This window comes from Dendrobates tinctorius, unplaced genomic scaffold (assembly GCF_039654945.1).
Source record: "Dendrobates tinctorius isolate UK_male_01 unplaced genomic scaffold, ASM3965494v1 ptg000010l, whole genome shotgun sequence".
Taxonomy (NCBI): Eukaryota; Metazoa; Chordata; class Amphibia; order Anura; family Dendrobatidae; genus Dendrobates; species Dendrobates tinctorius.
In genome coordinates this window covers 14,551,556-14,576,916 of record NW_027361678.1, presented here as the reverse complement: position 1 = coordinate 14,576,916, position 25,361 = coordinate 14,551,556, and the positions used below count along the sequence as shown (strand labels likewise).

Below are 25,361 nucleotides of genomic sequence, written 5' to 3'. Positions count from 1 at the left end.
GCGCTTGTGTAACTGTGTAATGAGGGTGGCGGTGCCCTTGTCGCTGTATAACTAGGGTGCATCAGTGGCAGTGATGCCCGTGTTGCTGTATAAAGAGGGCAGTTCAGTGACGGTGGCATTTGTGTCGCAGTTTAACTAGGGCATTTTGGTGGCGGCACCCATGTCGCTGTATAATGAGGGTGGCAGTGCCTGTGTCACTGTATAACTAGGGCGGATCAGTGGCGGCAGCACTTGTGTCGCTGTACAAAGAGGGCGGATCAGCTGTGGCGCCCACAGGGCTGTATAACGAGGGCAGTGGTGTCTGTGTCACTGTATAACTAGGGTGGATCAGTGGCGGCGGTGCTTGTTTCACTGTATAACGAGGGTGGATCAGTGGCGGCGATGCCCATGTTGTGGTATAAAGAGGGCGGTTCAGTGACGGCGCTTTTGTCGCTACATAACAAGGGTGGTTCAGTGGCGACACCCGTGTCACTATATAGCGAGGGCGGCAGTGCCTGTGTCACTGTATAACTAGGGCGGATCAGTGGCGATGGCACTTGTCACTGTATAACGAGGGAAGCAGTGTCTGTGTCACTGTATAACCAGGGCGGATCTGTGGCGGCGGTGCTTGTGTCACTGTATAACTAGGACGGATCAGTGGCGGCGGTGCTTCTCGCTGTATAACGAGGGCAGCAGTGTCTGTGTCACTGTACAACGAGAGCGGATCAGTAGCGGCAACACCCATGTCGCTGTTTAGCGAGGGCAGTGGTGTCCGTATCGCTGTATAACTAGGGTGGATCATTGGCGGCGATGCCCATGTTGCGGTATAAATAGGGCGGTTCAGTGACGATGGCGCTTGTGTCGCTACATAACAAGGGCGGTTCAGTGGCAACGCCCATGTCACTATATAACGAGGGCGGCAGTGCCTGTGTCACTGTATAACTAGAGCGGATCAGTGGCAGTGGCGTTGTCACTGTATAACGAGGGAAGCAGTGTCTGGGTCACCGTATAACAAGGGCGGATCTGTGGCGGTGGTGCTTGTGTCACTGTATAAGTTAGACGGATCAGTGGCGGTGGTGCTTGTCACTGTATAACGAGGGCAGCAGTGTCCGTGTCACTGTATAGGACGGATCAGTGGCGGCGGTGCATGTCACTGTATAACAAGGGCAGCAGTGTCTGTGTCACTGTACAACGAGAGCGGATCAGTAGCGGCAACTCCCATGTCGCTGTGTAACTAGGGCAGTGGTGTTCGTATCGCTGTATAACTAGGGCGGATCAGTGGTGACAGCGCTTGTGTTGCAGTACAACGAGGGCAGATCAGTGGCGGCGGAACCCGTGTCGCTGTATAAAGAGGGCAGCAGTGTCCGCGTCACTGTATAACTAGGGCGGATCAGTGGCGGTGGTGCATGTGTCGCTGGGTAACAAAGGCATCAGTGGCAGCGCACTGTATAACGAGGGCGGATCAGTAGTGACGGCGCCCGTGTTGCTGAGTAGAAGTGGGCCTTTTAATGTATTTCATGTGTCATCTGACTGCCACGGCAAAATGTTTTTTCTGTCAGGGGCTGACGGACCTTCCTGTCCTTGCTTACATGACGTTTTAAGGTGAAAGCTGTGATGTATTTATTGGGCGAGCTTGGCCACGTCCCATCCCGGACACTGTTGAAAAAGTTTTGGAGCTCCCTGGTTCTGGTGTAAACGTTGCACAATTGTTGGGGCATTTGAAGCCGTTTTATGCTAGAAATCTGCTGAGTTCCTGCTGCGGGTGATTGTGGGAGGCGGATCTGTGGGTGATGTGAGCTCTGTGACTGCCGCTATGTGTATGAATTGTTTGTGCCCCTCAGGAGCTGGTGATGAGGTTTCTGCAGAGGGCGGCTGCTAATTTACAACATTTGGTGAGTCTGAAGCTGCCAGGCCGATGTTTGCCCGTCCAGGAAAAACGTCACCTGCTGGCCAAGCAGCTGGGAGACTTCATCCATCTGTACGATCAGGTGAGTGCTGTGCACCACATGGCCCATCTCATTACACAGACACTATGTGAATGTACGCCTGTTCACTTGTCCATTTAGGAGTTCTGCCATACAGTGGGTATAATAAGTCTACACATCCCTAGTAAATTCTCAACTTTTTGTCATGTAAATAATTGTACCAAGAAGAATTATTTCAGAACTTTGTCACCTATAATCTGTAGAAATAAGGGAAAAAACAAAGTGAAATCATTTTGATGGGGAATTAAAAATAACAAAACTAAAATACTGTTAAAAAAATACCGTCATATGGTTGCATAAGTCTGTGATTGGAGCTGTGGTTGTGTTCAGAATCAGCCGATCACATTTCCCTATGTTACACAATAGTCAGCGCTTGGCCGCTATCATTTACAGCAATTCTGATTAATCCCAGAGTAAGTGTTGCTGTTTTAGGAGCATTTTCCTGACATTTTCTGATCTATAAACAGCGGAAAACACAGCAAAGGATCTCATTGTGGAAAGTTGTCAGTCAGGAGAAGAAACAAAAACATTTCCCAGACATAAGATCGGCCATGGATATTGAGGACGTCACAAGAAAGGGCTGAAATTTAACACAACAGTGACATTTCCAGGAATGGAAGTGGTGAAGATTAGCTTTTGAGGTGTGCTCAAGGAAATGAATTTTTCAGCCTTTTGGACAAAAGGAAGTCCATAAAATTCTCTGCTGCCCTCTGTGAACACAGAGGAATCAAAGGAGACAGACATGAGTACACGCAAGCTATCTTTAGTGGATGACAGTTACCCGAAGGGCAATATTCCCTCCTTGCCTAGAGGCTGAAGTTCTGGTTTGGCCTTCAGCTTGAGACAATCTGTGTGAGATTGATCCCATTCATCACAATATAAACAGAGTCCCTGTGAGAGTCGACGGGATCCTTTGTCCTGTGACAATCTCTTCCCACCAATTCGCATAAGTTTCCATGTCTCATGAGGCAGAGCGGCCACACGGGCTCAGAGGTTTTGTGCACAGGTCACATTGGTTGACAGCAAGTTGCACCACTAGTCCAGGCAAATCGTCCTTCTCCAATCACAACAGTGTTGTGGCTGCTGCGCCTTTGGGATCCAGGGTGTTAGGATTTTGTTTAGTTTGACCTAGTGAAGTGGATCATCTAAGCCTCAGGTCTGGCCGTGGGTGCACACGGACCCCAGGTGTTTGGTGCAGCTTCCTCCAGGACAAGTGGAACTGTGAGGACTTGGTACACTCGGGAATCTCAGGAGCAGTAGGGCAGGTGAAGTGGAACCAACAGGGGTGACTATTCGCCTTTGCTGGGTTTGGGTTGGCACAGATGGTGGAGTATACATAGGACTCTGGAGTTGCAATTTCAAGACACACTTGTGTGTATATTAGTGAGCTTTAAACAGGAGTGGGGTGATAATGTCATCGAGCCACGCCAGTCAGCTTGTAAAACCTGATGTGGAGCACAACAGAGGGCAGTGGAGCCAGGGGATGGAAGCAGAGCCTGGGATACCCAGGAGAGGTGTCTAACAGGTGACATTAAAGGGAGAAAAAGTATTCTATATGACAAATAACCTGGGACTGAAACAGGTGTACAGACTTTTTATATTCTCTCTAAGGACAGATAATTAGAATTCATGCTTAACACAGACCTGTTGGCTAAGTAACAAAAACAGAGACAGAGAGGTCCATTGATTATTATGGAGTTAGCAGGTTGTGCTATTTCTTCCATTATGATTTTTTCAGTTTTAGAACAGAATAAAATCACAACCTGATAATTTTAGAATAATCATTGGTCCTCCGCCTCTGTTTTTTGACACTCCGCCATGGGTCTGTGCTGAGCATGAATTTTGGTTGTCTGTCCATGTATCAGAACTCCCAAATGGACATGAGAACTTCACCATAAAGGGGTTGTCCAGGGAAAATATGTAACACTTTCCGCAGGTGGCGGTCTGACCACTGGGACCGTCGTTGATCAGCAGAATAGGAAATGTGTATCCCATTAGAAAAAGTAGCGGTCTAACCACTGCTTCATTCATTCTCTATGGGGCTGCTGGAAATCGCCGCTCGTAGCACCCAACTGCCCCATAGAGAATGAATCGTTGAGCATGTGCACTGTAGCTCCTTTCTCATATGGAGAAAAGGACCTCGTTATGCTGATTGGATTGTACTCCCATTCTCAGTAAGTTGTCCTCTTTCCTGTGCCTAGGTGATAACTTGTTTTCACCAAACAATCCCTTTTATCACTGCATATCAGATTCTCCTCCAGTCCCATTGGCCCCGAAGTAAAACGTACAGCCCCTCAATTCCAGCATGTGACATCCAGGCTCCTTGCCCCGGTGTGTACTCTCTGGCTCCCCCGCATGCGGTCTGTCGTTACCACCATGTGACAGATCGGCCGATGGTGCAGCGCTTCCACAAACCAGTACGGTCCTGTAATAGGAGCCACTGGGGTAACAAGTCCATCCATGACATTTCTTCCCCCTGGATTTCCCCTTCACCTTTCAGTGATATTATTGAGAATTGGAAGGAACCACAGCAACTCTGCCATGAAGTGGAGACCCCATAACGGTTCAGAGCTGGGGGGCCGAGTGTTGAAAGTCACTAATGCAGATGTTCTGTGCTTCTTCAGCCATTTGGTCCTGTGTCACAAAAGAGTACCATCAGGTTTCTGTGTCCCGCCGAAACTGTATATACGGCGTCGTTATTTTCTAGTAGAAAGCCTCCAGATCTGAGGATTACACTGAACGCAGGGATAGCCACAGGACAATAAAGATTGAGGCCCCGATTCCTCAAACCTTTTATGCCAGAATTCTGGTGTAATAAGGTTTGGACAGTTGCAAAAGTTTGGTGCAACATGAGGCTGCACTAAAATGCTTTGACCTTTGGCAACTTCACGCTATTTTTACCCAGATCAGACAAAGTGGGCAGTCATCTGCACATCAGTGAAAGCTCCCTCCTGTGATCACCATCTTTTCACCACTTCTTCTTGGGGCTCTAATGTCAATGTTTAGGGCTGCACATGATTATCTCTCGTCCATCACATTGTATAACTTTCACACACTTTTTTCCCAGGAAACACATGGGCTTAGTGGGGAGGATTTGGGGGTGAATCTGCCGGATTTTCAGCTCTTTCTGGCCAAAGCTAGGTAAGACATCTAATATCAAATTGCCGGCCATTCCCCCTTCCTTGCCTGACAGCTGAGCCTCTCATGTCTGTTTTTAGTGAACGTCAGCTAGAGGAAGTTCTGACATTTTACACCCACAAGAACAAATCTGCCAGCATTTTTCTGGGGGGCTCTCCTCGCGTGGAGACTGACAGTTCACAGGCAGGTGAGTGACCGTAGTGGGCATGTGGCTGAGACGTGCCCCCCCCCCCCCACACTGACATCTCAGTATGTGTCCTCTTCAGAGTCTGGGATAGCCCGTGGGGCCCAAGGAACATGTGCTCCACAGGAAGGTCAGTGCTTCAGGTCATCACCTCCCTCTTTGTCCCTCCCTTCCTTTTGATTGTCTTTTCCTGTCCACAGTCTTGCCGCCATCTTTAGATTCTCGCATGGTCTGCTCATCATTGGAGGCTGGTGCAGCACTTGGAGTCACATCATCAAATCACAGATCACGTCCTCTGTCCGCCTGGAGCCTTCTGCAGCCTCCTTCCACCTCGGCAACGTCTGCCTCTGGGGGGCCGCGACCTCAGTCTTGCCGGCTGGGATTATTCTCCTCCTTCCAAAGTGCTGCTCAGATCTACAGTCAGCGCCTGAGTCGGGCGGGCTCTACCTGGACAGGTATTCCCGCTGAACCGTCCTTGTTTACATGACATGCCTCCACCCTAAGGTTTCCCTGCTCACTTCCAAGATTTTGTATCCCTGTATTTAGCTATTTCGCAGCCACATGTCCTGAGGACTCGAAGCCGCTCTGCGGGGGCAGTGAGAGAGCTGGAAGACCCCTATCATGTGGGAGCAGTGACTGCGTCATTGCAGCGTCTGGCAGAGAGGCGAGCGAGACCTTCCAGCTCCAGTCACCAAAAACGGCTGACACAGCAAGTACGGCGAGCAGTCGACCGTCCATGAGAGGGGCAGGATCCATCCCCCAGGGGATAGGCACGGTCCATCCCCATTGCTACAGGGCTGGGCTCTTCTGCAGATTTAACCCTTTAACTGCCATGTTATCATGTAGGCCATGATTTCCTATTATAGTGCAGTAGAGTGGCTGTGCCAGTATGGAGATGTCTCTCCTTGTAGGACGTGCAATGCTCCTCTTGACAATGCAATCTGCAAATTGCTTCTTCAGAGAAGAAGAGGATAGGAGCAGTGTCACCTAATGGATGTAGCAATCCTAACAGTCCATCTCGACCCTTTCCACATGACTTGTGATAGAAGAGGCTATGTGCACATTACATGGTCCAGACATCTCCAGCCCCTGACAGAGGCTCTCACTAAGACAGATCACACCTCCTGCTTTGTACTGATGAGTGGCAAACGCCCTGAAACACTTGTCTGCAAATAGAGGTCCGCCCATCAAAGCTTTACATCAGAATTCTGGTGTAAAAATCTTAGAAAAATGCAGCAATGTGGAAGTCTGGATAAAGCAGCTATAGACTTTTAGGATTGTGACATGCAGTAGGTGGCGCTAAAAGTCCTGTCCTCTTTCTTTCTGGACAGGCTATCTATCCCTACTGTAGAACGTGTGTGTGTGTGGGGGGGTCAGGCTACAGCTCCCGCGGAAGTGCACTTCTGTACAGACAGGGTCCCTGTATAATGCTTGCTCTCCTCCCCAGCTGTCCCGCATGAACATCAGCAGCAGCGCTCCCTCCAGAGCAGGACTCTGCCTGACCAGACCTGTTTACACAGAGGAAAAGCACAGGTGAGTGATAACTGCGGATGACGGATGGTGCCAAGTCTGACCACTGCCACTGTCAGCCAGGCTTGTCTGGGCCACTCATCACAAATGTTTAATCACCTCCCTTTGTCAGTCATCTTCCGCCTGCACTGAGAGTGCTGCATATGGCATAAACATCTCCCCTTGTGTTGTGCAGCACGGGAGATGACGGTGATGTTGCAGTGCTCCCCACCACCTGTATCAGTGCCACCACAATCTCAACAGAGCGAAGTCACGACCTGGAGGAGGTGAGTCCAGTTCCGGCGCCATTCATTGTGACCTCCTCTTCCATGCGCCGTCTGTCACCTGTCCTTCTCCTCAGCCTCCAGACATCCAACATGGCCGCCTTGAGCCAGCTCCACCTACTATCCCGATGGGAGGAACCAGAAAGTTGTGTGCCCCGCGTTCAGTGCGGTACGTATGACCATGTGTCTGGTCTGAGGGAGGAGCATATTGATACCCATGTGACGATGCCCATGCTTCCTGTAGGGTGGTGGTATCAGACAGACAGAAGAAACCTGGTATTGTCCTTGGTGCAGACCCCGGAGCTGCGTTCCTCCATAGCGGACGGACCTCAGTCACAAACATTTCACCTGCAAGCCTTTCTGACGGGACTCAGATTGTGTTTGCAAGATCCAGACCTCCAGTCCCTCCACCCAGGACACCCAGCGCAGTGCAGAAGAGAAGGGTGGTCTGCCCGACATGACGACCGCTGCACACCCCTCCCCCACTGTGTACAGAATTTAGTTTTATTTTTTCTACTTTTAATTTGCATAAGAGAAAAAAAATCTAATGAATGTGGCGTCCTGTGGTCATTACTGCAGGGTTGGGGAGAGGCAGGCCTCTAATTTACAGGAGCCTCCAGCAGTGAGGCACAGCTACCAGTACCACGTGAGGAAGAAATGCCACCACTACTGCAATGCTATGCTGCGCAACTATGAACCCAGAACCTGCAAAAGAGCTGAGGCTCGTTGCGGTCAAAGCCGGATGTGAGCGCTGTGGTGGGGCATGTATGGAAAATCTGAATGTGTATTATAGCAGCGAATGATGTGACTGGGCAGGCCCGAGAGTGCTTTTAGAAGATCACTGAGTGAAGGGGGGCAGGCCCAAGAGCGCTGGTGGAAGAAGACAGAGCAAGGGTTCCTCTGTCACAAGTTTACTGCGCCAGAAGACCGCAGCAATGACTTCTCCTGCTCCTGCACTGATTAGAAGTACTTCACCTTCATATTAAATGATACAGGTTTCTTTTGGCAGTGCAGGGGTTAATCTGCTCAGTTGAGCTCTCCTAGCGCTAAGGCTGAGCTGTGCACTGTTAGCCACTCCCATCTCCTATATAATCTGGGTCCTGGCTAGCACTCATTGTCAGAACTAGCTTATGCTGCATTGCTGGAGGTTGATGGTTGTTATTTGAGAAGGTGTTTGTTGGATTTATCTGTGACTGTTGCTAGTTTTTGGGTGTATGCTAATTCCCCTTCGTCTCCAACTTTGGTTTTACCCCATCCTCCATTCCCTGGTGTATACCTCTGTTGTTTGTGTGAGTATATTTGTATGATTGGTATTTTCCTCTATCCCTGTTTGTATTACCTTGATAGTCTGGTTGGTGTATTACAGTACACACCTACTGTTTGTTTGTTTGTTTTTTTCTTTTGTTGGGTTCATGGATCCCGTTTCTATGCTTGCAGAGCAGCTGTAGAGGTAGGCACTGTAGGTAACTGACCTTTGTTCTGAGGTTCAGCAGCCATGGCAATGGCTGCAGGCTTCTATTGTGTGGGATTCTGCAGGTAGGCGGTTCCAGCTTGAACCCAAAATTTCTGTCCCGGACAGGTTTTCTGGGGGTATGGACAAGTTTTTTGTGTTTAAAGGGGCATGCAAATTGTATTTTAAGCTTCGTCCTTACTCCTCTGGAGATGAGGAGCAAGGAGTATGAATGGTTATTTCTCTCTCACCCATGACAGCACCACGGAGAGAGGGGATCCGCCCTTCAGGGACAGGAACCTACAGAAAAAGGGCGGTACCTCTCCTCCGCCTTCAGTTGGGTTCCTGTCCCTGACGGGGGGACCCACAGTACGGCGTACCTGTGAGGAGTCCGGGACCGGCCTGTCCGGGTATCGGCAGCGGGGAGGCCCCTGTCGCGGCAGGTGCGGTGCCCGAAGCCGCCACCGCCGGGGCCGATGCGGGCTGCCAAGTGAGCGGGGGGAGAGACGCCGGAGTCGCCGCTCCGGAAAGGAGGTCGGGGCTCAGCGGGACCCGGTGGAGCGTGGGCAGCGCCATGGTACGGAGAGTACCAAGATGGCCGCTGCCCCAGAAGTAGACCAACGACTTCCGGGTCCCGGAACCGGGCGCATGCGCAGGAGCGCGCTTCCCGACCAGCGCGTGCAGGGGGAGCGGTGACGTCACGCGGCGCCAAGTTTAAAAAAGGTGAGGTGCAGAAACTCCTGGCTGGAAGCGATCCTAACAATGGAGGATAGCGACCAGCAACAGGAGCAGAGGCAGCAGCTGAAACAGCAGCAGCAGCAGCACCACCAACACCACCACCGACAAAAGGAACGAAACACAGAGTGCCGTTCCAGCAGTCACTCCACGCGGCGTAGCACGTCAGCAGCGAGGAGCAGAACGCCACCAGGAGATCAGCCTATACATGACCTGACTCCGTCTCCCGAACCGGTACCTGCAGCCGCGCGCCTTTTTTTGGGGTAAGTGATTTTCATGAATGTCACCCTTGTAATGCAATCCCTCTCCCTTATTAGGGAAAGAAGAAGGCTAAAAAGAAGAACAGGGAATGTCCCGGATCTCCCGGACCTGCTATCGCAGGGCCCAGTGCTACATCCTCAGGCACCGAACCTCCATTTAACAGCATGGAATTTGAGAGGGCACTGATGAGGGACAGGGGTTTTTCAGAAAACCTGATAACTACACTACAAAAGAGTAGGAAACCGGTTACAATGAGAGCTTATGGTAGAATATGGAAAAAATTTCTATCCACCTCTAGGGCAAAGGTTCAGGACGGGGTTCAGATTGATAAGATCCTAGAATTCCTACAAGTGGGCCTAGAACAGGGACGGCGGTCAACACATTAAAAGTACAAATAGCGGCATTAGGCGCCCTCTATAACCATGATGTGGCAGGTGACCCCTGGGTAGCACGGTTTACTAAAGCCGCAATCAGATCGAGGCCAATAGCCAGTCAAAGATTACCATCATGGGACCTGAATCTTGTACTTTCAACACTGACAGGCCCTCCGTTTGAACCAATTCACTCGGCACCCCTAAAAATCCTATCTCTTAAAACGGTGCTTCTGGTGGCACTAACATCAGCCCGAAGAGTGAGCGATATTCAAGCCTTGTCAGTGGGGCCTCCTTTCACAAAAATTCTAGAGGATAGAGTTTTCTTAGAACCTGACCCAGCTTATTTGCCCAAAGTGTCATCACATTTTCACAGGTCCCAGGAGGTAGTCCTTCCTTCCTTCTGCCCAAATCCAAAAAATAAGGGGGAAGAAAAGTTCCTCACTTTAGATGTTAAAAGGTGCCTAGTACAGTACTTAGAGGCCACCAAAAAGTGTAGGAAGGAAGGCTCTCTCTTTGTATGTTTCCAGGGTCCTCGGAAGGGGCTCAAAGCATCCAAGAGTACCCTGGCAAGGTGGATAAGGGATGCGATTGCCCTGGCATATTCATCCAGCGGGAATACCATCCCAGAAGGGCTGAGAGCTCATTCCACAAGGGCAATGGCGACCTCATGGGCTGAAAGATCTGAGGTATCAATAGAACAAATCTGTAAGGCGGCCACCTGGTCATCACCTTCGACCTTTTTTAGGCACTATAGATTAGATCTAGCCTCTACATCTGACATGACCTTCGGGAGAAGGGTCCTTCAGGCGGTGGTCCCTCCCTAAGCTACCAATCTCTGAAATTCTCTCCGTGGTGCTGTCATGGGTGAGAGAGAATAGCTTAGTTACTCACCGATAAAGGTGTTTCTCGGAACCCATGACAGCACCCGCTTATTCCCCTCCCCTTCACGAGTATGGTGAGCACGTGTTATTGTTAGTAGAGTGTTTCCGTTTAGGCACGGTGCTTTGATAAGTAAGCAGTATTATAATATTGTGTATGTATTTCTGTTGTCTAACTAACCTGGAGACCCTCTGATGCTCTGTAACCAACTGAAGGCGGAGGAGAGGTACCGCCCTTTTTCTGTAGGTTCCTGTCCCTGAAGGGCGGATCCCCTCTCTCCGTGGTGCTGTCATGGGTTCCGAGAAACACCGTTATCGGTGAGTAACTAAGCTATTCACTGTTGCAGGAGGAACCTCAGTCCTGGGCTTTTTCTCTACCACCAGATTTTGTGTGTCTGTAGTCTGTGTAAAAGTTTTTCAGGGCCCTAGCCCTGATCTATGATGATCTTGACCTTATTTCCTTGGCTGAATCCAGGCTGTGTCACATTCGGCAAGGAAATCGTTCAGTAGAGACTTAAAGCTCTGAATTCCGCAGGTGGTCTACTGACACCAAATGGAATGACGGCTCTCAGAAGCCAATTCCTACAGGGCCTCACTGAAAGGTTAAAGGACGCATTAGCAGTGTATGAAATGCCTGTGTCACTGGAGGCTGCCATGTCCTTGGCTATTCGGGTGGATAGACGCCTGAGGTACAGATGGGTAAGACCACCTGCTTCTGAACCTTCTTTATGGGGCAAGATGCCAGTGTTGGAGGAAAGGTCCAAGGGTGTATCTATACTTGCGGTGTTAAAGGAACCCATGCAGTTGAGAGGGGCATTCACATCACGTTTCTCCCAACATTTGCAAGAAAAAAGGTGTATTTTTTTTGTGGAAGGAAGGAACATTTTTTTGGGGGTATGTCCTGCAATCCCAAAGCAATAAGAGACTTGATTAACCCTTGGGACCCTTAAGCTTGATAATGAAGGGGTGTGTTCGTTTTCAGCCTGCAATTCTCGTTTTGTCCTGACAGCAGAGGGGGTGCTAGAGAGCAGGTCTGAAAAAAAATCTGTGTTTGTGTACAGTAGAGCTGGAGTCAGTATGGTGGATGCTGAGTTTTCTAGAACTCATTGTTTTGTCTGCTGTAACTTGGCTAAACCTATCCCTATTTACATCATCGACTCAGCACCACTTGCACAGAGAGCACTAACACAGATTGTACATAACATAAGACTGATGGTGACGTCTTCGCATTATGAAATAATCCCTTTTTATGTCCTGAAGGGTCTCCACACTCCAATTGTTCTTGGTTTGCCCTGGTTGGTGAAGTATAATTCAACTGTGGATTGGCAATCCAGAGAGATTGTGAAGTGGGGAGATTACTGTCATGGTAGCTGCCTAAACGTTTCCTCCTCTTCTGTATCTACAGGGTCCTTGCCGGCATTTTTGTCTGGCTTGGAGGGGTTAGGCATCTCAACCTTGAATACTGAACTAAGGGGTAAGGTGTTGGAGGCTCAGGGGGACGCCTCTGCCTCCTGCCCTTCGAGGAGGTTATTTGTGCCATCTAAATTTCGCAGCAAAGTAATTAGAGAATTTCATAACTCTGTACTTGCTGGCCACCCAGGTGGTAAGGCAACCGTGGACCTCCTTTCTTGTCGTCTTTGGTGGCCGTGGTTGCAGCAGGATGTGGTTAAACAAGTGTTTTCCTGCAGGGTTTGCGCACGTTCTAAAGTACCGCATAGTCCATCTAGTCCTGTTTAGCCACTACCTGTTCCCAACAGGGTAAGGGGAGATAGGTATAAACGGTTCCTAGATTCATTGTTCCCAGCAGATAACCACCGTCATTGGTCCAGAAGCGTTTCGTCTTGAGCTGCCTCAGGCTCTTAAGATCTACAACGTTTTTCACAGGACTTTGCTCAAGATATATGTAGAATTCCTTGAGCCCTCACCCCTACCACCTCCCCCAATTATGGTTGATGGATACCTAGAGTCAAATTTTGAGGATTGTAGATTCTCGTCTTCAACGTCGTTCCCTACAATATTTGGTGAATTGGTGGCGTTATGCTCCAGAGCAGACCTGGGCAAAGTGCGGCACGTGGGCCACATCTGGCCCTCTGGCAGTCTCAGACTGGCCTGTGGACTGAGAGCCGTGGGGCTGGAAACCAGAGGTCCGCGGACCACACTGTGCTCCGTTGTCTCCCTAGGCACAGTCAGCATTGGTGGAGGAGGGGCCTCCAGCCACTTCCTCCACCTATCAGCTTGTGAAACAGCTGACGCGGTGATGTCATTTCATCACATCAGCTGTGTACCGCCGGAGAATCAGCGCATCGGAGGCAGAGAGAGGAGCAGAGCGCCAGGGAACGGGACCGAGGTGAGTATGTGGTGTTCTTTTTTTTTTTTTTTTTTCCATGTGTATGAATATGGGGATTCTATGGGGGTGACATGGTATAGAAGACCGGGCACACTCTCTTAAATGCAGTGAAGAATTTTAATGTGCAATACATACAGTAGTCACATCACAAACGTTTCAGTCCGTCAAGACCTTCATCAGTGTGCTAAAGAGTTTAGCCTTGATATTTACAATGGGCACAAATAGAGTGGTAGGCAATAGAATTGGTATGGTGGAGGCACGATGGTTTCCTCATATGGAGGATCAGAGAAAATGTGAGGGGGGCGTATCCACCCTCAGGACGCAGTATCCACTGCTTGTCACAGAGGATAAGGCATAGGTCAGACAGGGTGATGTTGGATCTGTCTAGGGGTCTCCACTCCCCCCTTCCCTAGTGTTTGGTTTTCTTTTCTTTATACCTTTGTGTTGCACTTAGTCTGTCCTACACTGTGCGTGACAATACGGGTTTCATTCTCAGTTCAGCTCATTTAATAGGAATCCTTCTTCAGGAGTATCTGAAGAACTGTTTTAGTCAATTAAATCTATGTGGCAAGGGGTCCTTGATAGTGTTGAAGAAGATGGGTTCCAAATATAAGTGTGGCTGATCGGAGATGTATGGGTCCATACCTGTGTGTTGGTGACTTGGTGTGGTTGTCCTCCAGGAACATTAAGTTGAAGGTTCCCTCTTGGAAACTGGCTCCCACGATCATCGGTCCTTATGACTGTGGCTGTCGTCAGTCCCGTGCATTCTGCCTTGCTTTGCCACCCACTTTTAGGATCAATAATGTGTTTCATCGATCTCTACTGAAAAATATGTTGCCTCCTCTGTACCATCACCGCTAACACCATCTTGTGTCATTGTGGATGGAAATGTTAAATTTCAAATAGCTAAGATCGTTGATTCACACTTAGTTCGTCGGTCGCTTCAGTATTTGGTACACTGGAAGGGATACGGTCCTGAAGAGAGAATGTGGGCACCAGCATCTGATGTCCATATGGCTAGGATGATCTGGTCTTTTTATGCTGATAAACCCAGTTCTGATATTCCAGAGGTCCCTAGTAGGAAGGAGGGGGGCACTGTCACAGGTTTACCGTGACAGAGAGAAGCCAGAAGACTCTTGTGTCTGATTTCTCCTACTCCTGCCCTGATTAGAAGCACTTCACCTTCATATTAAATGGTGCAGGTTTCTTTTAGCAGTGCAGGGGTTACTCTGCACAGTTGAGTGGTCCAGGAAGCTTTCCTGCATTAAAGCTCAGCTGTTCAGTGTTAGCCTCTTCCATCTCCTTTGGAATCTGAGTCCTGGCTAACACTCATTGTCAGAGTAACCTCATGCTCCATGGCTGGAGGTTGTTGGCTGTTATTTGAGAAAGTGTTTGGTGGATTTATCTGTCACTGTTCCTAGGTTTTGGGTGTATGCTAATTCCCCTTCTCCTGCTTTGGTTTTACCCCATCCTCCATTCCCCGGTGTATATCTCTGTTGTTTGTGTGAGTATATTTGTATGATTGGTATTTTCCTTTATCCCTGTTTGTATTACCTTGATAGTCTGGTTGGTGTATTATGGTACACTACTACTCCCCTCTTTCCTGGGTGGGGGAAGGGTACAGACTGAGGGTTGTTTAAAAGCTAAGGCAAGATACGTGGCCCCGACATCTTCACCATCAGAAGAAATCTGGGGATCAGGGCGATATAGGGCGCCCCTAGCGTTAGGGACTGGGTAGGAGCCCCTGGTCCCGGGACACCTGACCACAGAGTTGTAACACCAGAGGAGCAGGGCTGGTGGAAGAATCATAGATTATTAAAGCGTTTGAAGGGACCTCCAAGAAGACTGAGCAGGGGCGAAGGAGTCAGTGGAGGAAGGGTGGGTAGGGCAAAGAGCGACAGCAGAGGAAGGCAGGACAGGGCAAAGAACGATGGAGGAGGAAGGCACCAGTCCAAGGCTGAAGGAAAATAGTTGCTAGGGCTTGGGTGGAGGAATGCAGGGCAGGGCCAAGGGTGCTGATGGAGGACAGCAGAGCCGAGGATGCCGGTGGAGGAAAGTGGGGCAGGGCAAAGAGTGACGGCGGAGGAAGGCGGTACAGGTGACAACGAGCTACTGTGGAGGAAGGGAGTGCACAGCCAAGGGCATCGGCAGAGGAAGGCGAAGTGAGGCTGGGCAAATTGAGACGGTGGAGGAAGGGGGCGTGCCTAAGGGCACCAGAAGAAGGAGACTAGTGAGGCAGAGAGCGACGACAGAAAGTTGAAGCGAAGCAGGGCCAAGGTTGCCACCCACACAGGAACATCCAACCATTGCAACCGCAGAATCTGTACAACAGCCTCCCGTAGCAACCGCAGGATCTGTATAACATCCAACCATAGCAAACGCAGGATCTGTGCCACAGCCTCCCATAGCAACTGCAGGATCTGTGCCACAGCCTTCCATCATAGCAACCACAGGATCTGTGCCACAGCCTCCCATGGCAATCTGTAGAACAGCTGCTCTCACACCCCGCGGTCTCTCGCTGCTCTCACACCGCCGTGGTCTCCCGCTACTTTAAGGAGATAGACCGGACCCATGGCTACCTGCATGTCTGGTCCGGACCTAGAAAGGCTGCATCCTTTGTTCCTGGGGGGGAAGCCTGAGTGGGGTGGACCTACCCCTGCTGTCTGGGGGAAGCCTGAGAGAGGCGGACCTTCCCCTGCTGCAGGACGGAAAGAGGAGAGGGACGGAGCTTCCTGCTCACAGAGGAGAGCTGGGAAAGCATGCGCAGCAGGGGAATAAAAGGGAGAAGCGCGCCGAAAAGGTCAGCGTGGCGCCAGCGCAAAGCAGTGCGGAGGACAGAGCAGAGAACAGCACGCTCTGCTTCCCCCACCCGAAAGTACCGGTTTGGCGGCGGGCTATATAGAAGGAGCCCCCATCGCCTGCAGAATGGAACCTTGCCAGCAGAGCGGAGACAACAGAGCTAAACCGAATGCCGTACCCGGCGTGATAGTGTGTACCGCACACGCACTGCCCAAGAGTGACCGCGTACTTGACAGACCCCTGCTTACAGGTCCACCGTTTGTGAACGACCGACTGTCAGCTCCTTACTACCCTCCACGCCAGGAGGTGAACCTAGTGAAGGCAGAGACTGCACTTTGAGTGCGACGCACAGAGAGAGAGACAGACAGCTAGGACAGAGCCTCGCTATCAAGGACTTGTGTACACCGCAGAGCAAAGTCCCGTTCTGGCGGTTCAACCACACTAGTCTCAGAACCATGCTATATACATTTGAGCATGGAAAATCTTCCTGCCTCCCAGAGACTTCGCCGAGACGTCCCGCGCCGCTGTTGTCGGTGCCACAGTTGGAACCCTGAGGAGCTCCACCCAAGAAGACTACAGACTGATAAGTTTCACCTCTTTATTACTGAACTTTCGTTCGTCCCTGACCTACCTTGCCACTCTCCCAGTTCTTCCCCCATTCCTAATCATCCTACAATCCCTCACTCCCTGTGTGGAGTACATTCCCTTGTAAATTAAACCTGTTAACCCTTGCTCTGCCTGCATTCCTGGCGTAGTCAGCAGGACGCGGTCTACGGGTGCATGGGTGGCAGACCAAACGGTTGGGGGAGCTCCAAGGGCCAGTATACCACTGGGGACAATTTTGAGTAATCTCTCCAGTTCACAGGGAGCAATATTCGGTTATGGAGCTGGACTGAGCGGGTCAGGGGGATGATGAGGATGTACCCCATGACTCCTACGTTAGAAGCGGAGGTTGCCATGATGGCCCTAGATGTAGAGGCGAGGAATTCTGTCATGCTACGACCCCCCCAGGCGCGAGACACCTTTGACAAAGTACTGCAAGTACTTGAAGAGACGCATGGAGACCCCACAGACGTAGGAGAGTTACGCATGCGTTTATTCAGGCGTATTCAAAGAGGGGGGGGACTGTGACACAGTACATGAACGTGCTACAAGAGTTACACACCGCGATTCTAAAACAAAGACGGTATAGGCATAGGACCCCCTGACATAGTGCTGTGAGACCAGTTGGTGACAGGCCTGAGAGATGTGCTGCTTGGGTGGGCGTTGCGTGAGAGCCTGCGAGCTAACCCACGCATGACTTTTGCAGACATCGGGGCAGAGGCGCGCATAGGAGAGAGCAGGAGCAGGGAGTTGCAGCCTTGACAGGGATGGTCGGTGTTGCAGAGTACCCACCCTGAGCGAGGAAGAGCCGAAGTGGTCCTGTTAATTATGACAGGGAATAAGATGAATTTAGGAAGAAGTCGAAGGCCTGAAGGAAACCCTTGCTGCTGTCCTGGAGTCCAGCATCCTACCCTGAGTTAACTCACTGCTAAAGGCAGAAGAAGTCAGAGGGGAGGTGCGGCGCATGAAAGCAACTTTAGTAGCAGCTCCAGAGTTTAACCCCATATCCTGGTGTGGCTGGAAGCAGAAGGAATACGCTTCCCGCAGAGGCCGACGATCCAGACTGAGGCGCCCACCAGACAGACACAGACGAGGGTGCTGGACGTGTGGAAGAATGGGACACCTGTCCAGAAGTTGCCCTACCCAAGACAGACAGCGGGGAATGTTCGTTCATCCCTCCGAAGGTCTTGTGAGTTGGAGAGAACGCCGACCCTGGGAGAAATGGAACGGCGAGAAGAGAGCAGCCGCACCCAGAGCCAGACAAAGCCACGACGTTGGATGCCGAGAAGAAATGGAGAAGGTGTTGACTATCTACGGTGAGGTGTCTGCGTTGGTCAGAGGCGTGGAGGCGAGCCTGGTGGAACTCCAACTTGGGTCTGAAGGTTCTGTCTGTGATACTCAGCCTGAAGAAGAGAGAGAGACAGATGTCCCTGAAACTCCCACAGTTCCTGTTTGCGAAAAGGAATAATCATTTAATTCATCCTCTGAACTAGACAGTTTGCCGGACGTCAGCTCAGGGGACCCTGATCTGATGGAAGACCTGCAAGTTGCCCCTGAGGTACTCCCTTCAGAAACGGTAGACTATGAAGAGGAAGAAGGTCCCGAGACATTACCTTCGGCAGCTCTAGAATATGAAGAGACGAGTCTGGTGACAATCCAAACTGGATCCAAAGGTGCCGTCTGTGAAGACAGACCCGAAAGGGAAGAAGTGGTGTCTAATTGAATGATCCACCGAAATCTGTCGTGTCCCTGCCTGTTGTGGGAACCCGTAGAAAAGGAACAAGTGTTCCCAGTATGTCCACTTCCACGATTCCCGTTTGTGAAGAGGAAGAACCACCGGCTTCACTCTATGAAGTAGAAAGTTCACTGCCCGACAGCCCCGGAGGTCTTGTCCAGTTGGAGGAGGCGAAGCAGCCGGGTGTGGCTGAAAAGCAATGGGAAGTGACGCCCACAGTACCCAGCGAGGACGATGCGTGATCCAGTCTGCATGGTCTTAATCCATCCGATTTCAGTCTTGACGGGAGTGCGCCTGTCAAAGAGAGGGGGTGCTTTGGAGAAGAATTGCCAGTACTTAGTCCACAGACTGAGGAGTCCGAGCAAGAATTCCCTAAGGTTTCCGAAGAATACAAGGAAAAGGAAGAACCATCTGCTGGCTACAAAGCTAGGAAAAAGAAGAAAGGTGTGAAAGTGACTCAGGTTGCAGAGACATTGAATGAGACTGAAGATGTGAGAAAAGTGACTAAAGTCCCTACCACTCCACTCGAAGGTTGGAGTGACCTCTACAAACCTTACTGGGAGAAGATGAAGCCAGAAAGGCAGGAGTATTTGCCAAAATTGTAGGCAGCTGTAGGCCCTCAGGTGACCATCCTGGAGTACAACGAATCCTTGCCCATGGAAAGGAGAGTTAAAAGAGAGGGGGAATGTAAGGAGATAGACTGGACCGCGGGTACCTGCAGGCCGGGTCCGGAACTAGAAAGGCAGCATCCTTTGTTCCCGGGGGGAAGCCTGAGTGGGGTGGACCTTCCCCTGCTGTCTGTGGGAAGCCTGAGAGAGGCGGACCTTCCCTGTTACAGGAGGGAAAGAGTCGAGAGACGGAGCTTCCTGCTCACCGAGGAGAGCTGGAAAAGCACGCGCAGCAGCAGTGGGGTAAAAGGGAGAAGCGTGTCAGTCTGGCGCCAAAGCAGAGGAGTGCGCTCTGCTTCCCCCACCAGAAAGTAGCGGTTTGGTGATGGGCTGTATAGAAGGAGCCCCCGTCTCCTGCAGAGTGGAGCTGTGCCAGCAGAGCCGAGCCAGCAGGCCAGAACTAAACAGAGTGCTGTAACCGGTGTGATAGTACCGCACACGCTGTGTCCAAGAGTGACCACATTCTTGACAGACCCCTGCTTACAGGTCCACCGTTTGTGGACGACCGACTGTCAGCTCCTGCTACCCTCCACGCTAGGAGGTGACCCTAGTGAAGGCAGAGACTGCACTGTGAGTGCGACACACAGTGAGAGACAGACGGCTAGGACAGAGCCTCACTATCATGGACTTGTGTACACCGCAGAGCAAAGTCCCGTTCCGGTGATTCCTCTACACTAGTCTCAGTACCGTGCTATATACATTTGAGCACGGGAAATCTTCCTGCCTTCCAGAGACTTCGCCGAGATGTCCCGTGCCGCTGTTGTCAGTGCCATTGTTGGATCTTCGCCTGTTACAGACCTCACCGAGACGTCACGTACCGCTGTTGTCGGTGCCACCGTTGGAACCCTGAGGAGCTGCACCCAAGAAGACTACAGACTTCACCTCTTTATTACTGAACTTTCATTCGTCCCTGACCTACCCTGCCACTCTCCCAGTTCTGCCCCATTCCTTATCATCACCCTACAATCCCTCACTCCCTGGGTGGAGTAAATTCCCCTGTAAATAAACCTGTTAACCCTTGATCTGCCTGCGTCCCATCACTGCATTCCGCGTTCCTGCTTGTTATCTTACACTGCTCTCACACCGCCGTGGTCTCCCACTGCTCTCACACTCTGTGGTCTACCATTGCTGCCTCTGAGATGTCCCATATCTGACAGGTCACTTTTATCAGGCCCTGGGGATCACAGCAGGCAATTAGCCAATTTGCACAGATTTGAATAAGTTGTTTTTAAAGAGACGCTATCATTTTCATTTTTACTTTATAAATTGATAGAACACATGGAAATAAACAACTTTGTGCTAAATGTTATCAGAAGAATCTGCTTCCTTCTCGGCCAGCACCGATCTTTAGTTCTCCAAATTCTCCGTCCATAGGTAAAATGTGTATTCAGGGCAGACGGATTGTTACATCACTGAGAGGAGATGGCAGCTGCTGCCCATGAAACGCTATGCAGAGGGGCGGAGCTGGAGGCAGGACAGGAAGCTTGTCTCTCTGGTAAGATTTTTTACAAAGTGCCTATTGTTTCAACACACCCCTAAATAAACAAATTGTTTTAGGGGAAAAGAGGATCCATTGCACAAGATAAATTTAAAAATTAAATTTTTAATGAATCATATTTAAAATAATAACAATTTAAGCAGTTAGAACAATAGTAGCTTACTTACAAAATGTTAAAGAAATGAATGAATGCATCCTGTATAGAGCTTTCATATTTGGGCAAATTTAAATATTAAATTTTCCTGGCTGAACCTATGCATACGTTTTATAACCCAAAGCAGTGAATCAGAAATGCATGGTTGCTAATATCCAAATATAAAGTGCAAGTGCAGAGTTTATAAGGCTAGAGGCATGATTAAGGTGCTTCAGGGGTTAAGAAAGAGTGCAAGGTTTTAAGTAGATCAAGCCACAATATGTAAACATCCTTACAAAGTGCCTAGTGCTTTCAGGTATAAGTGCAGAAAGCCACCACCCCACCGCCGCTGTTTCGCCAGATGCTTATTCCCATCATCTGTTACTGGGGTCTCATCATCGGTCGCTGGGATCCCACCATCGGTTACTGGGGTCTCATCATCTGTTACTGGGGTCCCACCATCGGTTACTGGGGTCTCATCATCTGTCACTGGGGTTCCACCGTTGGTCACTGGGGTCTCATCATCGGTCGCTGGGGTCTCATCATCTGTTACTGGGGTCCCACCATCGGTTACTGGGGTCTCATCGTCTGTTACTGGGGTCTCATCATCGGTCACTGGGGTCTCATCATCTGTTACTGGGGTCCCACCATCAGTTACTGAGGTCTCATCATCTGTTACTGGGGTCTCACCATTGGTCGCTGGGGTCTCATCATCTGTTACTGGGGTCCCACCATCGGTTACTGAGGTCTCATCATCTGGTACTGGGGTCCCACCATTGGTCGCTGGGGTCTCATCATTGGTTACTGGGGTCCCACTATCGGTTACTGAGGTCTCATCATCTGTTACTGGGGTCCCACCATCGGTCGCTGGGGTCTCATCATCTGTTACTGGGGTCCCACCGTTTCCCTGAGAAATGCCCACAGGAAAATTGCCCACACAGAAAATTGCCCACACGGAAAATTGCCCACACAGAAAATTGCCAATTGCAGCATCATAAAGTTTAAGATCTATGATTTTTGAGGTGCAAGGTAAGGATGTTCACATGATATGTGATTAACTTGTGATTTACAGTTGATCTAGTGCAAAACTGCAAAAATGAAGATCTGTGTTTGTAGCAGTCTGTCATTATCAGTAATAGATATAGTCTGCTCTCATCTCTCACTGATTCTGCTTTACTCCTCCTACCAGCCCAAAACAGCAGCACATGCAGAACCAGCAGCAGTGTGATCCAGAGGAGCTATCACTGCTCTCAGTACTCACAAAAGTATCACTGTTATCTGTGGAGTTACATGGGACTGCAGGTCACATCTAATACATTATCATCTCAGTAGGAGCCCACCAAAAGCAGGGAGCTGCTGGCAGAGATAGTTGTTCCTGGAAGCCCAGAAGGCACAGCAGTAAGGTGAAATTCTGCCACTTGTACCACCTTGTGTACTTGCTGAGAATGTATGCTTTTGCAGTGGTGTAACTGGAGTCCGATGGGCCCCAGTGTCAGATTTGGACCTGCCCCCCACACACACACGTTGGTCAGATGTATGGGCCCCTGTAGTGTTCTAAATTCTATAAAGACTTATGAATTGCCCCTTTCATTATGTAGTGAAATGTCCCCCATCCTGGTATATATGCCCATCATCCTGGTGAATATGTCCGCATCCTGGTATACAGTATATGTCCCAATGCTGGTATATATGGTCCCCATCCTGGTATGTATGGTCCAAATGGTCTCCATCCTGGTATATATGCCCACTTCCTGGTATATATGTCTCCATCCTGGTGTACATGGTCCCCAATCCTAGTGTATGTGTCCCCGTTCTGCCCCTAATGCATAATTAAAAGCAAAAACATTCTACTCACCTTTCCTCTGCTCCTATGTTGCCCAGTGTCTTTTGTATCCACCGCACAGCCCGGCAGCTGACATCGGAGTGTGCGTCATTGTCATGCGCCGCTCCCTGTGGCTGCACCTCTGACGTCAGCTCACAGCCACTGCATGTGTCGCAGTGCAGCATGTATCGCAGTGCAGGGACCCGACGGGTCTCTGCAACACCATGCATGTCATCTGGTTCTGAGTCTTCAGTGAGGACGGAGATCCAGCAGAGGCAGGCATCTGTACCCCCGTGCCTGCTTGTGGCCTTCATCGCAGCGACCACAGTCGTTGCACCTCTGTTTTTTTCTGTTGGTAAACCAATAGTCTTAAGAGAGACAAAAGATTCGGCACTGCTCCTTAACCCCAAAGCAGTTCCATGACTGCTATTCAAGTCGAAAATCACACACCTGGACCGACTGCCAAAATATCGTCAGAACAGGTGCTCAATCCAGAAAAGCAAAAGTAATCTGATTTTGTACAAAAGAGAAAAAAAAGTGATGGCACTCACCGTTCTGTCATGAAAATTCTTTATTAATTAAAAGGCATTGGCACAGGAGGACCCGTTTGAAGTGCAAGTGCGTGAAACTGCCGTCGTCCACTCTGTGTACGTTCCTCCTGTGCCAATGCCTTTTAATTAATAAAGAATTTTCACGACAGAACGGTGAGTGCCATCACTTTTTTTTCTCTTTTGTAAAAAAACAATAGTCTTACCAATGTGTGTTCCCCTCACCCTGTGTTGTCTGAGTGGTGTTCTACCCATGGGGATCTAGTGTGGGCGTTCAGTGGGATGAGCCCTGGTTTTTGTGGGCTCACGAAAGACAGCCAGGTCAGCATACAAGAGCACCCACTGACCGGTGTGCCTCCATAGTGATGTCACTGACCAACACAGGAGCCGGAAGTGACAGAGCAGCGCCGCTCTCCCATTGATTTCAGTGGCAGTGAATCTGGCGCTTGCACTTCCTTCCCTGTCCACTTATGACTACCAAGAGTAAGAGTGAACAGATCCTACGTAGTTATGTATCATACACATATACTGCAGGTGTAGGCAGGCATAGGATGAAAGAAAATGCAGAATGGACTTGAATGAGGCTATGTGCACACGTAACGGAACTCTCGCGGAAATTATCGCGAGAATTCCGGAATTCAATTCCGCGGGAAAATCGCATTTTAAATTCCCGCGATTTTCCCGCAGAAAAACTAGCATTTTGCAAGCGTAATTAGCTTGCAGAATGCTAGCGTTTTCCAAGCGATCTGTAGCATCGCTTGGAGAACTGATTGACAGGTTGTCACGCTCATCAAACATAGTGTTTGACGAGAGGGACCAACTTTTTGCTACTGAGGCCGCCTATGCAGCATCAGTAGTAAAAGATAGAATGTAAAAAAAAAATAAAAAATGGTGTTATTCTTACCTTCCGGCGTCCTGCGCAGCTGTTCCCAGTAATCCTTTGCAAAAATGCCCGCGATGACGTTCGTTCTCGCGATCCCGCGAGAACGGACGTCATCGCGGGCATTTTCGCAAAGGATTACTGGGAACGGGAGCATGGAGAGAGGCGGGAAGGCTGCGCGGGACGCCGGAAGGTAAGAATAACAATATTTTTTATTTTAAATTCTATTTTTTACAGGGATATGGTACCCAAAGCCCGGAGGACAGTCTCCTCTCCTCCAGACCGTGGGTACCATCCGCAACTGTTCTGCTTACTTTCCGCATGTTGTGCACAGCCACATGCGGGAAGTAAGCGGAACAATGCATTCCTATGGGTGCGGGATCGCCGCAATTCCGCAAAATAATGAGCATTCTGCGTTTTTTACCGCGAAGCGATTCCGCCGCGGTAAAAACCGCAGCATTAGCACAGCATTGCGGAATCCCATAGGAATGCATGGGATGCTTATTTTTTGCGTTTTCGCGGTTAAAACCGCCGCGGAAACGCGAAAAAAACGCCACGTGTGAACTCAGCCTGAGGGTCTCTAGGCCCATACACACCACACTGAGGGTGGAATTATTTTTAGCGCAGTGGACTGACAGCTCGTAAGAACAGAATCTGTCCTCTGGGACTAGGTATGAGTGACCCGACCTGTCGAACCCGGAGACGTAAGCTGGGCCCAGAGACCTGTGGTGAAATCCATTCTGCATTTTCTTTGCTGCCTGTGTTGTGCTGTATTGTATTTCAGTGGAGCCCATTTAAGTCAACTGGGTTTCCTTGTTTACATTATTTCACATGTTCCTTCCAGCACTTCTCCACACCTATTGTTTCCAATTGGCAATCCTGTCATTCCTTTTGGTACAACCCCAGTGAACAATGGCTTTCCTGCTGTGCCAGCCAATTGTGGTTTGGTTAGTTAAAGCATGTACTTTAATAGCTCTATCCCCATATTTTTTAATTTCTTTTCAATAAAAGTGTATTTTGAGTTCATCTAAAGTACTCTAGCCAGAGGAACAGCAAAGTTCTGATTTACTTGGGGTTTGAATATCTTGCAGTTCATACTATCAACGCAGTGGTGACTTGGAGATGCCGACTGCATCGCTCTTCAAAGTGCCATTCCATTCTCAAAACAAAAGATGACAATGTAGTTCAAGAACCAACAGAACATTATCATGACTCCTGCCCTCAAAAAGCAGAAGCAAGTGTGCTTCTATGCTGCAGAGCATATCACCTAGAATTGTATATTATTCTCCTGCCCTGCAGAGCATCTCACCTAACACCTGTATACTATCCCCGTCCTGCAGAGCATTTAACCTATAGATAGTGTTGAGCATTCCGATACCGCAAGTATCGGATATCGGCCGATATTCGCTGTATCGGAATTCCGATACTGACTTCCGATACTTTTTTCATATCGAATACCGGAATCGGAAGTTCCCATAATGCTAGGAGCCCGCTCGATTTGATTCAGCCAATGGGGATCCTCAGAAGTGTGGGCACATCCTGTTAGGCATG

General features: G+C 49.7%; 1 protein-coding gene across 6 annotated transcripts in view; it reads left to right on the top strand.

The window, feature by feature from the left end:
- TTLL5 (tubulin tyrosine ligase like 5) overlaps nt 1-7,631 on the top strand; it is a 52,207-nt gene extending 44,576 nt beyond the window's left edge. For 3 of the 6 annotated variants that reach the window (XM_073587599.1, XM_073587595.1, XM_073587600.1), the window contains 10 exons: nt 1,821-1,967; nt 5,032-5,105; nt 5,183-5,289; nt 5,369-5,416; nt 5,487-5,741; nt 5,833-5,999; nt 6,734-6,819; nt 6,992-7,082; nt 7,157-7,248; nt 7,324-7,631. In XM_073587599.1, coding sequence (XP_073443700.1) covers nt 1,821-1,967; nt 5,032-5,105; nt 5,183-5,289; nt 5,369-5,416; nt 5,487-5,741; nt 5,833-5,999; nt 6,734-6,819; nt 6,992-7,082; nt 7,157-7,248; nt 7,324-7,540 — 1,284 coding nt within the window. In that variant the 3' untranslated portion in view covers nt 7,541-7,631. Of the gene's footprint in view, nt 1-1,820; nt 1,968-5,031; nt 5,106-5,182; nt 5,290-5,368; nt 5,417-5,486; nt 5,742-5,832; nt 6,000-6,733; nt 6,820-6,991; nt 7,083-7,156; nt 7,249-7,323 lie in introns of those variants that run through there. The other 3 variants (XM_073587596.1, XM_073587598.1, XR_012234499.1) reach the window with 3 other exon arrangements.
- The last annotated feature ends 17,730 nt before the right edge of the window (nt 7,632-25,361 follow it).